The following is a 16544-nucleotide window of genomic DNA, read 5'->3' as shown; positions in this document are numbered from 1 at the left end:
AATATGATTGGTGCTAACATGACACTGTCAACTTACATCAAAATTTTGGACAGAAGACAACTGCAATAACCTATTTATTAATTTTGCTTACCGCAAGGATTTTTTTAGTCACTTTTTATACCACAATGAACTATTTGCAATCGGTGAAACTTTATGGACTGATTTTGCATTCACTTAAATATTGGAGGTTAGCAAAATCTAATTATCAACCAGAATTGGCTATATAGCATTCTATGAACAATATATAAGAGAGATGTGCCAACAGGCAACAACAGACCTCTAAATAAAAATGGCAGGGAAAAAGAGAAATTTACCTTTGTTTTTCACCAACACATGGAAGAAGAAAGTATGCAATGATACCATTCAGAATGTCTAAAAATCCAAACAAAGGCTTGGTATCTAACAATCAAGTTCTCAATGATAGGGTCATCAAGTGAAGGGCGACACAATTAAAAAAACAGTGCAACTGTGCAATCCATATTACATTACTTTGAATAGTTACACCCAAAAAAAAAAAAAATACAACCGTGCAAACCACTTATTAAGATGCCACAACACCATCAACACCTGTAGATGAAAACCCAAAGAAGAAGAAAAGTAGTTAATCTTACTTATATTATAATTGACAAGGGAAAGCAAACTTAATTCATCCTTAACAATAGTTTATATATATAATACTAAAACATGTGTAGTGTTTTTTTTTTTCACGGTCTAAATTTAATTACTTTTTTTCTCTCTCACAAAAAACTTGAAATTAAATCTGAAGTTGAAAACAGAGAGATTTTCCAGGGAGGAAAAACCAGTATAACAATAGTAATTAAAACTTCAAAAGAAGAATGCATTTAACGGCTAATAATGAAAGCAAACCTTCTTTTCTTTCATCTGCTCCATCCGTTGTTTTCCAAACAATATCTTTCAGCCCAGTCGTGAGACTCTTATAGAACTGCAATATTAATACAGAGCGAGTGCAAACTTGAGCAAACAGGGAAACAAATTTGTAAAATGAAACAATAATACTGTCTACAGGTTCGGATTCTAAGTCTAGTTTGTTAAGTCAACAACCAAGCCTGGATGATGTTTGGTCCTCGGCTATTGCTGAAGTCCCATGGGGCTCAAAAAGCCCAACTCCATTTCCAAATTTATGCATTCCTTTTCTTTTCTTTTTCTTTTTATATATTATATATATATATATATATAAGTAATTGAAATATCATAAAAAGCACAAAAGGCGCAACCCAAATACATAAGAAGTATACAAAAAAAATATCTACCTAGAAAGAAAAAATATCAAGAAAGTCATAAAAACCAAGCACATTAGGAAAGTCTAAAGCATTTGTCTAGAGGTAAAGAGTATTGAAAAAGAAAGGCTTAAACTCCAAAAACCGTTCTCTCACGGCCAACATCTATCATTTCTTTCTTGCTAAAAGACACCACAAACACCATCTTCCACACTACTACATTCTGAGGTCCGCCAAACATCCCCCTCCAACAAGCAAACAAGTCCATTGCTTATCTAGGCCTCACCCAAGTCAGCCCAACTTGACTGAAAATAGCACTTCATAAGGCACTAGCAATCTCACAATGAAGAAGAAGATGATCTATAGATTCCTCATTCCTCTTACGCATACAGCACTAATCGACCACAATGACATGTCGCTTTCTTAGGTTATCCAAGGTGAGGATCTTCCTAAGGGCGGCTGACCAAGCAAAGAAAGCTGCTCTCAAGGGGACTTTACTCCACCAAAAACTCTTCCACGGGAAGTGAGTGCCAATATGAAGAACAAGGACGTTATAGAAATACCTAACATCAAACAACTCTCTATTGATCTTCTACGGAAGCATCCCTAACATGAGTAATACTATATAAATCTAAAAAAAGATTCCTTTAGAGCTCAATCTCCACACCAAAGGTCATGCCCGAATCTAATTTTGGTGCATCTCTCACCACAAATATGATATGACTTAAAAATTCGCCCCAACCCTTCCAAAGGCCCAACCCATACGAACCATGAACCTCAATAGAACACCATCCACTACGACTCTCCACAAAGCCCGTCTCTCATGCATATAGCGCCAAATCAACTTCCCCAAAAGAGCATGATTGAACAACAGGCTCTGACTAAGGGATAGTAACACAGGTTGGACCTTATATCCCTCGAACCCAATAGAAATTAGAAATCAAACCCTCATCCTCATCCACTATTGCTAAAGCCCGATCCATTTCCCCTTCTAATTTCTCATGTTGACTACTCCAATTTTGAGGGCTCCAACAGATATCCACCACATCACCCTATCATACAACATCGTCTCCAACCGTAGGGCGAAAACAAGGAACGGATGTGTCTACAAACGAGCCAACTTCTCGTGAACTTGAGGAGCACCCTTGCCTCTGCCCCACCCTACCCAACACCTCCACAAAGATTCTTCGGCCACCATCTAACATCTGTTCCTTATCCATTGAAACCAAGGAAGAACCACTCACATCGATTGACTAAGAGCTGTCAATGAGCTGGCGTGGAAACAAGACGCTACTCCCCATACCTTGAGAGACATCAAAGAAAGCCACCACCTTTCTCAGCTCAACCGCAAAACCTTTCCATCCCCACCCTTCACACCCCTCCGGGATTACAATAACACGTCCACAACCACCCACCACTCAAACCTGTTAGAGCATCTCTAAACTATGAAGGCCATGTTCCCATCCCTTGACAATTTGATAAACTCAGTCATCTCAGTCTTCAAACCAACACCTCCACTGTGGTTGTCAGTCAAACAACACTCATTTACCCAATAACATAGCTCATGAAACCCCTCGTCTCCTTTCAACCAAATAAGCATTCAGCCACCGAGAGCTCAAAAGCTTTATAGACAACCAAAACCAATGTTAACAACCATGCCAACATCAGAGAGCACACATAGAAGGAGAAAATGTTGACATGCGCAGACAAGATAGAGAGGGAAAAGGGAATCAAACTCCCTCCATTTTTTTATGCATTCCTATAATTTAGATAGGTAGTTCAAATCAAGAATCATGTGCCAAGTCCAGGCCTTGCTATCAATCTCATAAAGACATAAACTGTGATCAGTATTGGCCAATACATCCAACATATTGCCAACCCTAGCAAGAAGGTCAAAAGGACCACCAACCTAGCTACACACCATATGGCACAAGTAAGGAGGTCAATTGAACAAGGGAGGGGGGGATGAATTTGAGAATTTTGACAGTGCCCTATTTCAGCATATGATGGGGCATATTTGGGCTACATCATCTTCCCATGCCTCAAATTTATATAAAAATTTTCCCTTAAAAGTATTAATAACTACTAAAATACATTGTTCTATGTATAAGTTATAAGACCTTGGCTCACAACAACCACGGGATAAATCGCCAGATTCTCTCTCTCCCTCTCTCTTCTTTTTTACTTATTACTATTGAAGATTTGAATTTTTAGGAAATTAGACATCTGAACAACATGAAATTGAGTTTGGCCTTAGAAAAATTCTTTTCTTATTGGCTTAATTTGTTTTCTAGCAATTGTCTTTTCCTTCTATCAAGAACAAGAAAAATCAATATATAAACATCTTTCTTTAAGTCAAGGCCAAAATTAGGTCTTGAGCCATTCCTACCCGTTATTTCTTAATAGGGAGGGCAGGGCAGATGTGGGATGGGGATTAATATGCTCCCCATCGCCCATCCTAGGTACGCAAAAGATAAGGGAGGAGACTTTGAGGTGGGTGTGGGGCAGGGACAGGGAAGGAGAAAGCCATCCACCACTCCACATTTTCATTGTTGGACCCTAGTGCCTTTGCTTCCCTAGCTTTGTCCTGCCGCTAGCCATTAAAACCATGAAACAAGAACCTAGGTATAGCCCATGGTTGCCACTACACATGCATCCATGGCTACATGGCAAAGAAATCACCACTACATTGCGTGAAGCAAGTCAAGGAATCATGGCCTATGTGTAACAACTAGGGAAGGCATTGACTAGTCACAATTTGGAGCTCCCTAGAATCGCTTATAAAATCCAATCTCATCTAATAAGAAAACGATGCAAAACATAGCACATGAGTGCGTTAATAATTTACTCATCCTACGTAGGCTATTTATATTTCTAATATGGGACTGAAGTGTTACACTCTACTGCCAATAAAGTCCAAAATTTTTGCAAATGGATAAATAATTGTATAACATAGATGCCAAAAAAAAGGCAACGACATTGTAATACCATACCTTGTGAAATTCTAGAGTATCTCCTCCAGACTTCCGAAGCTCAACCATGTAGAGTGAAGGTGCCACCTCAAAAATCTGAAAATAGAGAATTGTAAACAGTTCCTGATTGAACTACTTCTAAAGGATGTGTTACAGGAAAAGGGGAGGAGGGGGTGAAGAGTTTGAAATATATGCACCTCCGTTGAAACAGATAAATGACCTTTACGTCCAGTTTTTTCACCTTGAAGCTTCATCTGCGATTAAGTAAAAATTGAGGGAGAAAGAAGAGGGATATCAGAAGTGGAAGAAAATTAAACACTTGATTTATTTACATTAAAAAGTTAAGTTCTAGTTAACTCCATTTTCATCTCGCTTTCATCCAATATTCTTTGTCCTTCAAACGTCACCAACTATGAGAAAGTGAAGTGAAGAAAATATGAATATCACTTGGAGCCAGAAGATTACACTATAATTTGCATGTTAATACAGTATTCTGGCCCATTAATTATGTCACCATGCACTGAATATTCCACCTAACAAAGCTAATAAACTCTGGTTCCAATGGCAATCCCCTGAAAGAAATTGCGGTGAAGGGCACAGTAGTAGATTCAAGAGTGGCTATGCGTGTAACTTATCAATAAAAAAAATATAGACCATGTTTGTTAAACATTTGGATAACTGTTTTCTTTTTTTGATTTGCAAAAATTTCTAATGCGACAGAAAGTTGAGAAGTTTTTTCGGTGAGGTCCACATTTGAAAAGCATTTTTGTGGGGTCCACAGAAGAAAACTCTTTGGTAAACTTTTTGAAAAGTATTTTGTGTTTTCAAATAAACAAAACCTAAACATGTTTATTTTGAGGAAACACATGTTCATTTTTCCAGGTGTAGAGCTTGACCTCTTTTTTATAAAAAATGAACAAAAAAAAAAAAATTAATTTTTTTTTTTAAAAAAAAAGGAAGGCTGCATGGCCACCCTCAAAGAAGGAGAGGGGATGGCCACCAAAAAGGCAGATGTGGTCAAGTAGTCACCTTTGTCCTGTAAAGATGGCTGATCAGCCACATATGTCCTGTTAGGGTGGTCTGCCCTGTAGGGATGGCCACAAGGCCACCTCTGCTCTGTTGGGGAGGCCGCACAACCATCTCTGATCAATTAGAGTGGTCGCATGGCTACCCCTGACCTGAAGGGGAGGGCTGCGCAGCCCCCTGTCCAGTTCGGCTAGTTGCACAACCACCTCTAGCTTGATGGGACAAGGATAGAGGTGGCCGCACAGCCATCCCTCTCCTCTATCGGGGGTGGCCATGTGGCCACCTCTCTATTTTTTTATTTATTATTATTTTTTGAAGTAAAAAATCCCTACAAAAATAAGCACATGTTTTCTCAAAATATTCCAACAAGATTGTGTAAAAATTCTTCTTAAAAGTCTGTTGTGTTTTGTTGTTTTGAAAAATGTTTTGTGCTTCGAAAAGCGAATTGTTTGTTAAATGTTTAGTGAAAAATGTGTTTTTGTTTTTGAAAACAAAAAAAAAAGTGTTTTCAAAAAGCTACATATTTATATATTTCATTCAGATTCTCATGTATTTAACCAACGAGGGAAAAATCCATTGATATTTATAGAGACGGTAACATAAAAGATTACAGTCATTCCATGGATATGAGTGAGAAGGAGAACATTGCACCTTGAAGTTATTCTTCTTTACATCAAAACCAAGTGGCATTGCAGCTTGCTCGATTTTTGAGATTATCTCATTGGCAGGACATTTGGATGTGAATCTTGTTTCCCTTTTAACAAGTCCCTAGTTACCAAGGAAATGTTAGGAGTATGTTAGCCATTTTCTAAAGTCTTATGCTTTAGAACCAATCCAACATCAAAAGATAACTAATGAGCTAGTTAGCTCTTTCAAAACTACAGAATTCTAAACAACATACACTATAGTATAACAACAACTCTCGACTCTTTATTTCAGCACTTAATTTGAAATATTAACCAGGCTTTATTTTCACATATAATATGAGAATATCAGAACATACAAGTGAACTTAGAGCACAAGTGTACCATTTATCACATCCTTCAGCCTAGTAACAAAAAGAGGGGGAAAAAATTCATATCCTTTTGAACTGCCTTAAGTAAGCAGTAAAGCATAGAGATCATCATCCCGACCTCACATATATATATATATATATATATATATATATATATATAGTGTTTCTCACATTCAAACAACTGGGATATCAGGTTCTCATTTCCAAGTTTTTCTCCATGTCAGATATCTTACTACCAAGTCCAAAAACCAAAGTCAAGCATACCATTTGCTTTTCAAAGAGAGTACTGAGGTTGAGGCCCTGAGATGTAGAGATAAGCTCAAATGCATTCATAGTGATGGGTGCCACAGGTCCTTCTTCCCGCTTCTCCACAACAAGCTCTGCAGAATCCTGTCCACATGGAAACAGCAAAAACAAAGTCACACGCTAGTTCTATATGGCCAAAGAAATAAATAAATAAGAGAACACAATCTCACCCCAATATCATTGAAGATAGCATCCACATCACCCAGACTAACATCAGCTTGCTCAAAACTAGGCGGCTTGTATCCTTTCTTAAACCATTCATTCTCAATGACCTCAGCAATTGTAATCCGCTGTTTCATGTGTTTAGCTTACAAGGTAAATACACAAGAAATACATGACATCAAAAAATACCAGTGCACAAAAGACAATGACGTACTGTTGAGGGATTAGGGTCCAGGATTCTTTTGATCAGTTTCTTTGCACTTGAGGAGAACCATGGAGGACATGTGAAGTCAGCCTTGAATATCTGCAGTCAGATAGATTCCTCTTATAGCCAGAGCTTTGAGCTTATAAATATTGGAGCCTTATAAAAGAAGAAATGCAATAAAGTTCCTATTTCAAACATAGCAAAGCACTCATTTGGCAGATCAAATAAACATAGACCTGTTAGTTTCTCCTTTGTCAATTAGTTTTAGTGATTTCTTGTTCGTTTTGCCCCTACTGGTTAGGTGGCTCCTTTTGTATACACCCAGTATACTCAGGAGCGTCTTACGCTTTTTTATGAGATTGTTTCATTACTTATCAAAAATAAAAAATAAACATAAACCTGCCATTTAATTACCCATCTAAGAGTGCAGTCCCCATAAAAACTTAATTGTCTTTATGCTAATCAATGTGATACCACAAATCTCATCAAAGCACACTGTACAAGTGAAGATTATGGGCATGAAATTAAATTTCCTATGTCTGGTAGCTGCACTCTTTTCCATGAGTATGTGTACATAACATTATTTTTTTGATAAGTATGTGTACATAACATTATTTAAGCAAGGATACATACTAATGCCATAAGATTTATGAATTGAACAACTACAGCTTTACACTTGAACAAAGAATGTTCTATAGAAGACCACTAGAACCTAAAAACTCAAAGCAGGGATGTAACTTGGATTGGGCTCAATCAATGCAACACAAGCTAACCCCATCTTTAGTTTTAGTAGTACTGACCTGAAACAATGAAGCAGAACATCAAGACCAGATAAGTCAGGGAAGGCTTTAGTCACTGGTTTGGCACTTTATGCCATCCCAGCAAGCTAGAGTGTTAATGTGCAGTATATTATATACACTCACCACATACACACAGACAGCCACACTCACTCAATGATAATTTTATGCAGAAAATACCTCAGTGATGATGTGTTATAATACAAAGGTAACATCTTTAACTCAGCTTATGTATAATTAAATTCTTCACATTAGTGTATAACCATTCTGGTTTTTTTTTTTTTTTCAAGACAGAATAAGAAGCCAAAGCCCACCAAAAGATTATTTTGTGTCACCCGCATGCTGTCTTATAAGAGACATAGCTTCCCACAAGCAAAACCCAATATATTTGGTTCATAACCCCCATAAAAAATAAAAATAAAATAAAAAAAGGAGCTACAGTCAACAGCAACTCGCTTTTAGGTTTGAAACTGGCAAATGTTAACCCTACTTTTTTGCCAGGAATTCAAAACACCATTGTTAACAACTCTGGACTACTTTCAATGAACTTCTAAGTCAAGTTTACATTCAAGGTCAACCCAATCAACAAGTTATCTGCTTTCACATGATGGGAAAAAAAAATAGCTACACTATTGTCTACACCAACTCACTTTCAGAGCTAACAAAGTCAAATGGCAATACAATTGCACACATCACTTCATTGACCAGCTACCACTGAATTTTGTCAAAACGATTTATAGTGTAGGAAATGGTCTACCTACTTCTTCATCTTCTTCACTTTCATCTGTCACCACAAGTTCCCAGCCTTCACATGTCTTCTAATTCTAAGGTATATTCTGCACTATTACCTGACCTCTTCCATCACTATTACCTTAAAACATATAACAAATTGATTTAAAAGTGAATTTCATAGTTTTTTTTTTTGGGGGGGGGGGGGGGGGGGGGACATAAATGATCATCATAAATCACGTACTAGCACATAGAGGATGTCACAAAATAGGATTTCAAACTCAAAAACAGACGCATACATATACACAACATAACAGATTCTTAAATTACTTCCTATTTCTTCATCAGGCAATCACTAGCATATCAGTGCAAGTTTGACAGATTAAAACAGCGTGAATGCATATGGGGAAAAAAATACTTGCTATGCATTTGGATGAGATTCCCACTTGTAAGAATACACTTTTTTAATTATATGTGTCAATTAATTATCAAAAAAATAATACTCTTGCAATATAGTTTAACTGTATGAACAAAATAATTATTTCACAGAGATATTTAGTTTATGAGGATCAAAATGATGACTGCATGCATAAAATAATTTATACATTGAAGAATGAGTTAAGGCAGAGAGAGACAGCAAGCAATTAACCTTTTTATATAATGCCATGAGGTTGGATTCTTCAAAAGGTAAATAGCCAGCCATTAAAACAAAAAGAATCACGCCGCATGACCACAGATCTGCCTTTGCTCCATCATAGCCTTTGTTGTTGATCACCTAGAAAGATCAGGTGCCAATGAAAAAACAAAAGGTTGATGAGATTAAAGATATAGTCACTAGCACTTTGAACCACAAGCTAATATACCTCCGGGGCAACATAATTTGGTGTACCACATGTTGTATGAAGCAAACCATCTTCCTAAAGAGAGAGATAGGATAATCAGTTATAAGAACTGCACAAATTGATTGTGTAAAGGTGTCTAACAATTCACCAAAACTATCAATAAACCCAGAAGCAGTGTGGTAGGCTTTTTTTATTGATGAAAAACAAGAAGTGGGGCTTATAGGGGTCAGGTGTCACCAACACCACTTTAGGTCAACTTCTGGATAACTTTTATCCTGAAATACTTTTCGTATAAGGCATTAAGTCATAATGCTCACTCGAACTTGTTGTGGTAGGGCACTTAATCCAAAATCCGAAACTTTAAGAACTCCATTAGCATCCAGCAGTAAATTCTCTGGCTGAGAAATGACAAACCATAATAACATCATTTCCTTTTTCTTGGAATAGGTGCAATAACATTCAGAAATACATACAAATCAGTTCATCACCTCCAACTGCATTATTTAACTCTAAAAAAAAAACATGAGTATTAACATTATCAAAACAATGAAGGGCAAGGAGGATAGCAAAAACAACAATAAGGGATCACACCTTTAGGTCTCTATGAAATACACCTCTGCTATGACAGTAGTCCACAGCGTTAACAAGTTGCTGAAAATACTTTCTAGCTTCATCTTCCTTGAACCTCCCTTTACTTGCCTGGCACAAGAAATATAGCACCAAAACCAGTTAATTTAGGCATTTTATTCCAGAATGCATAAGTTAGTCGTCAGCAGGAAAAAACCACTAGCTTACAATTTTGTCGAAGAGTTCTCCACCAGTAACAAATTCCAACACAATGTATATTTTCGTCTTGCTAGCCATCACCTACACCAGGAATACTGCCGGAAGTCAATTCAGATCCAGAAGATAATCAAGAAACCCTATGGTTAAGAACCACACATGTGGATAATCTAGGACATAAAACTAGAGCACATTAAAAATTGATATAAAATCTCTAGGAGCAGAGCATGAAGAAGATCCTGAAATGACAAGTCATGCCACTACATTAAAATTAGTTAAAACCAAAATTAGATAAGGCGGCTGTGTTCTCTTACCTCATACATACGGATAACGTTTGGGTGTCTAATCAGTTTCATCGTCGAAATTTCACGTTTAATCTGCAAATGACAAAGCAGCCAGAAAATAATTAAGATGAGACACGTTGATATTCAGATTGAAACATAATAACTTCAGAACTTCTAAAAAATAGTCTTTGCAGAGCCACATATGTGTAAGTATTAAATAATTTTCAGAGTGTCAGCTTGGAGTGTGAAGAACTCATCTGGCAATCACAATGATCTTTGCATTTCTTTTCTTTTCTTTTTTTTCCTTTTTTTTTTCTTTTTTTTCTGTTTTGGTATTTCAGCAGCAACCATACATTATATTTAAAACACACACACAATAACCAATACAAGAGTCTCAATATTTTTATACAATATTGAAACAAAACAACAACAAAAATACATGTCCACATTTTAATATTACACAAAATTTCCTCAAATTTGGCTTCAGAAAAGATTGTGTCGTATTCCACACATTTGATTCACAACCAAATCATATAAACCTAAAATAAAATAAGTTCAATAGAATTCAATTCAATTGATTAGCAATTTAATTCATCTGTTTGGACTAAAACCGAAATAAACTCAATTCCAAGTCTCTTCAAATCAGTTTTTGGATCAAGAACGGAAATTGAAGCAAAAATAATACTTTATTTTTTTTTAATAATACTTTATCATTTTATGAACAAGCACAAAACAGTGTTTAAAATAATAATTTTTTTGATAAGTAAAAGAAATAGTGTTTAAAATAATAATTATAAAATCAACAAACCTCGTTAAGTCCTGTACAATGCCTTGGCCACAAAATGGCAAACTCAAGTAAGCCGTGTACAGTTTTGTTTTCTTCTTGTACTTTTTTCCGTCAAAAGTTTCCGATTAAAAAATAACAAAAAAATTATTTTTCTCCGCAACCAAACAGTCAGTCATTCAAAAATTACCACTCCATAGAGAAAAAAAACAAAAAATTACGAAACACATAATTCAAACAGAATTCCTTCGAATTCACGGAATGAATCCGACGGAAAAAAAAATAAAAAAAAAAAAATAAAGAAGCAAAAATAAGAATTAGGATCGAGACCTGGCCGATCATCTTGTGCTTGAGGACCTTTTCCTTGTCCAGAATCTTGATAGCCACGTTCTCGCCGGTCACGACGTTCCGAGCGAACTTGACCTTTGCAAAATTGCCCTCGCCCAGGGTCCGTCCAAGTTCGTACCTCCCCACACGCGTCCTTGCCCCATTGCTCGACCGTGACGCCATCTCCCCCGCTGTAACCACCACCACAATCCAATCCCCTTCACTTCCTCAACTCCTTCACTTCTCTAGAATCGGAATTCCTCTCTCTATAGAGCTTCCGGATCAAGACCTCTTCTTCTTGCATGGTTGCCAGACCTGAGACTTCGCGAACCTCATTTTGCCTCGAAAAGTGAAAAAGAAACCGCAAAAGGAAACAAAGTAATAGCAGCCTAAGATCCTTCTCTTCGCTATCAAAATCAATCCCGGGCTTGCATCTTTTTCCGGAGTGCTGAAGGCGAGATTCTGGCCGTCAGATCACCCATAAACCCCATCGATCAACGAACGGAAAATTATCACAAAAAATTGTATGCAATCAGAGGCGTCGATCAGATCTTTTCCTTTTCTGCTTTTTGTTTTCGCTGCTATTTTTGGAAATGAATGAATGGAAAAGGAGTCCTTGATTGATTTATTGTTTGTATCGGGTTGGTGCTATTGCGCATACGAGGCAGTCGGCACTGTGGCTGAGCCGTGATGAAGTCGCCCACTTCACGCGTCATGCAGAGGCGTCAACCTGGGATTGTTTGTCCACGTGTCAGCACACCAGAAGGCCCAGCTCGTGATGTGGGACTCAATCAGTACAGGTTGGAGATCAGCCGTCCAATTGTGACTTTGATCAGTTTGGCGCCTGGCGGAGTATAAACGAATTGACTTAATTAAATATAATTTAGGAACTTTACAAAAAATATATATATATAAATATATCATTAAGGAGTATTTATAAATTAAAAACGTAGTGCTTATCTCGTATTAATATTTTTTTAGTATTTATCCTTGCGTGATTACAAATTGGAAAATAAAAAAATAAGTCATTTTTGCAACCATTAGGTGACGTTTACTTCACGGAGTGACGGAAGGGTCACTTATTAAAGAATAGGAATTAGTTATTATTGAAAATACAATGAGTGGAAATAAAATTACTAGGAATATTCTTATTATTTAGTTTAGTAACAATACATATTCTTTTTTGTTATTTATTTTATATTGGCAAATTCGGTGCTCAAACTTTATTAAGTTTTTCTTTTAGAGCTTTGGTGTGCAAGAGCATTCGGTGAAGTTCATACGGCAATCATTTGCACATTTTCGAGAGCATTGTTCGCTAGGCTTTTGTAGAGCCGAATGGATGCAATCCATAGTAAAACCCGATAACTTTGTTTGCTGGGTGTTTGTAGAGCCGTCCGAACGGGAGTTGCACTTAGTGAATCCAAATAGCTCTGTTCGCAAGGCCATTCGTTATGGGTTCAGACGAGATGTATCAATATAGAAGTTTAACCTAGCAGTGTTTGAACGGGTTTCCAACTCATCCGAACGAAAGCTGTCAGTTGTCGTTTTAGGGTTTTCCAACTTCAGCTGGGATTCCTGCATAACCCTAGATGTGTTCGAATGGGACCTTCTATCGTCCGAACACAACTTTGTTTTTTCCATATTAAGGTTTTTTCAGCAAGAAAACTTAATTATTAGTTGCCAATATATATGGCTCTTTAGAGCACGAAATTTCTTAAGCAACTAAGGGGGCAAATTTTATATTGTGCTAAGAGATAATTTTTAGAGACTTAGAACATGCGTGTTATATTTCTCTTAAAGTGTTGTTGATATTTGAAAAACTGTTCTTCAACAACAATCAAGAAGCTTGTTAGAAGTTCTAACATGGAAATCAATATAAGAAATTTCCAGAAGTTCTAGGGGAACTTGCGATAGAAGGCAATAAGTCTCATCTGTTTAGACAAGTCTATGTCAACTACAGAGGTTTTATAAGTGTAAACAACTTGTAATTTCTCATTCTTCTATAGTCCATGATTTTCTTGGTTTAACTTCCCCATAGTGGTTTTTCCTTTTGAAGAGTTTTTCAAAGGTTTTCACTTCGTAACCAAAATATCTGTCTCTATCTGCTTTATTGTTTTACATATTTTGGTGATTGATTGTTGCATGCTTCTTAGTTTTAATTCCATATTATTTTTGTTAAACACATATTCACCCCCCCTCTACGTGTATTTTGGAGTATGTTTTATATTTTCATTTTTTTACTATAATTGAATCAAAAAATTTAAAATATTTAATATTTATAAAAAGTAAAAAGAAGAAGAAGAAAATTTTAAACAAAAATGGAAAACCCGGTGGTGGTGCAACCAACCATGTGGTTCTTCCAAGGTTGTCTCGGCCACCTCAAAATTGGGTTTCTATTTTTCTATATATATATATATATATATATATATATAAATTTTAGGTTATAAAAAAATAAAGAAACTAGTCATTCTATTTCATGAATCTATTATGTATATCAAATGTGACCTTATAGCATTCACATCCGGCTCATAAAATTTTAGCTAAAAAAAAAAACTTTTTTATTTTAGCTACCTATTTTTCTAACACACATCTCTTTATCTCTATTTGAACTATATACTTTCATTGTGCTATTAAAAATCTTATTTATTATCAACTTTTACTATTTACAAAGTTGAGAGAGACTCATATTTAATTTCTTTTATTAGCTAAAATGGCTAGCTCAATTGTGTTAATCGGTGCTGACTCAACGATACGTATGTGTGTCAAGCTTTTAGCGAATATAATATAACCAACAACCTACATGTCATTGTTCATGGTTAAAAAAATTTAGTAGATAGTGTTCTGAAAACCATCAAGCCTCCATGTAGGCTCAAGCAAATCCACTAGTTGCAAAATAATTTGAGCAATCTTCCAATTTTGGCAAGAACTCAATTCTTGAGTTCATCTTGATTTGGTTCACTTTTTTTTTTTTCTTTTCTACATTTATACTTGTTAGAAGTGGGTCTTGGGCCTAACTCAACCCAAAAGCTAGCTCTTGAGTTAAGGTTTCCCCTCACATTATAAATGGCCCATCTCCTTAATACCCAGACAATGTGGGACTTCCAACACGCCCCCTCACGTGTGGCGGGAGGACATCCAAGCCAACACGTGCGACAATGGGTGACGGTGGGCCACAGCCAATTAATTGGGTTAGGCTCTGATACCATGTTAGAAGTGGGTCTTGGGCCTAACTCAACCCAAAAGCTAGCTCTTGAGTTAAGGTTTCCCCTCACATTATAAATGGCCCATCTCCTTAATACCCAGACAATGTGGGACTTCCAACTTTCCTTATCTTTCATAGATTTGTTCATTTTTTTAATATTATTTCTATAATTAGTTTCTTGCCTTTCCAAGTTTGTAATATTGTTGTCCCCAAGGGATAATTCAATCGGTTGTGGACCACGCCTAATGAAGCGGATGTCACTAATTTGAATCCCTTATCCCCCTTCCCTTGTCTGGACATTCTTAAAAAAAAAAATAAAAAAAAAAAAAGGTTGTATTATTGTTATAAGTGGATGATAATTGTCATGAAAATTCAGTTTTTGAAGAATAATTAAATTTTGAATTTGTATCCATTTTGAAATTTTTTTTCATATTTTGTTAGAGTCTACCATTGAAGAAACAAATCTCCCTCTTCTTCTTTTTTATCGTTTTTGCTACGTTAATTGGTATCAAAGCCTTGACTAGTGTGGTACTCCAATTCATAATTATACAATAAGAGTTCATCTACGGAAGATCGAAGCAGTTTAGAATAATAAAATTTTAGATAGAGTATTCACATCTAACTCAATAAATATCTAGTTAAAAAAATACATTTTCTTAGCTACTTTTTTTTTTCCAAATAATATAAATTCAGTTTAATATTTTAGCTATTAACTTTTACTATTCTATTTAAAATATTTTTTCTTTTATCTATTTCCACTATTTCCAAAGATATTGATGTTTGTTTATTAGTTTTTTTAAATACATTGTTGAGCAATCGTTCTTAGCCGGTTAGCCAAAGTGGCTTGTTGGATGGAATATGTTTTTTTGGCTTGAGGGCTGGCCAAGATAACCTTTAAACTATTTTGAATATCCCAATATGAACGCTTTAAACTTTTCCATTCACAAAATACCTATCATTTATAATTTTATATCAAGAAGAGAGATCGATGATTAGGGTTGACAATTTTTATACAATCCGTAAACTTGATAGAAACTCGACACGAATTAGAAGGTTATGATTTAACATAAATAGGTTCGTGTCATAAACATGTTGACCCGCTTAACCCGTTTATATATATATGTATGTTGAAACGTGTCAAATGAGCTATGTTTGAATCAAAAATTGGTCCTATTGGGGTAGGTCAAATGGATTAAAAGGGTCGCATTCAAATCTAAATGGGTTAAATAGGTTGGCCAGTTTATTAAGTGAGTTGTGTTGGGTCACTCGTAGATCGTGTTCGAGTTGAAAGGTCGAAATTGTTTAGCTAAACAAGTTGTATTCATGTTTAATCTTATCAGATTGGTGGGTTAAACGGGTCAATCCAAACATAATTCGCCAACCCATTTTGTCAGCCAGCCCTGCCAATGATCCTAATAACTTTCACTGCCTATCGCAGAGTTGGAACAAATTTGAACAAAAACATAGCTCAGAAATTTACAAATATGAAGCCCACAAGAATAATTTTATTTGGTAGGTGAAAAGGAAAATGTCAAGTCATAAAATAATTATTAAATAGAAAATTTGAGTGGTTGAAGCAAAAGCAGTGGCGGACATGAACCTGCGCCGGATAATGTATATAATTCAAAAGGAGATGTCAACTAGAATCTGGACGCGTGGCATGACAAAGATAAATGGTTCGTAAATTTCTCAATAATGCATCCATTACACATGACTTTTGATCTCAATAATTCGTGTATTATATAACCATAAGATATTCATATTTTCTTCATGTGCAGTAGACCAAGTAAAATGATGTCAGATGAAAGGGAACATAACCTAAGGAATTTAGATACTACAAGTCTTTTAATAAATTAAAAAATAATACAAATG

At 35.9% G+C, this 16544-nt stretch overlaps 1 protein-coding gene across 1 annotated transcript; it reads right to left on the bottom strand.

Moving 5' to 3' along the window:
• Positions 1–334: 334 nt before the first annotated feature.
• LOC132172672 (CBL-interacting serine/threonine-protein kinase 23) lies at positions 335–12153 on the bottom strand. The gene is made up of 15 exons (XM_059584215.2): positions 11474–12153; positions 10390–10452; positions 10088–10159; positions 9884–9991; positions 9610–9690; positions 9314–9367; positions 9100–9225; positions 6934–7023; positions 6728–6847; positions 6516–6641; positions 5888–6004; positions 4408–4464; positions 4232–4306; positions 868–943; positions 335–567 (listed from the first exon to the last, which is right to left on the bottom strand). The coding sequence occupies exons 1-15, from the start codon at positions 11651–11653 to the stop codon at positions 542–544; spliced, it is 1371 nt and encodes a 456-aa protein (XP_059440198.1). The 5' UTR covers positions 11654–12153; the 3' UTR covers positions 335–541.
• Between the last annotated feature and the right edge of the window lie 4391 nt (positions 12154–16544).

This window comes from Corylus avellana, chromosome 1 (genome assembly GCF_965113065.1).
Source record: "Corylus avellana chromosome 1, dhCorAvel1.hap1.2, whole genome shotgun sequence".
In the NCBI taxonomy this organism is placed as follows: Eukaryota; Viridiplantae; Streptophyta; class Magnoliopsida; order Fagales; family Betulaceae; genus Corylus; species Corylus avellana.
This window is presented reverse-complemented; position numbering and strand designations above follow the sequence as displayed.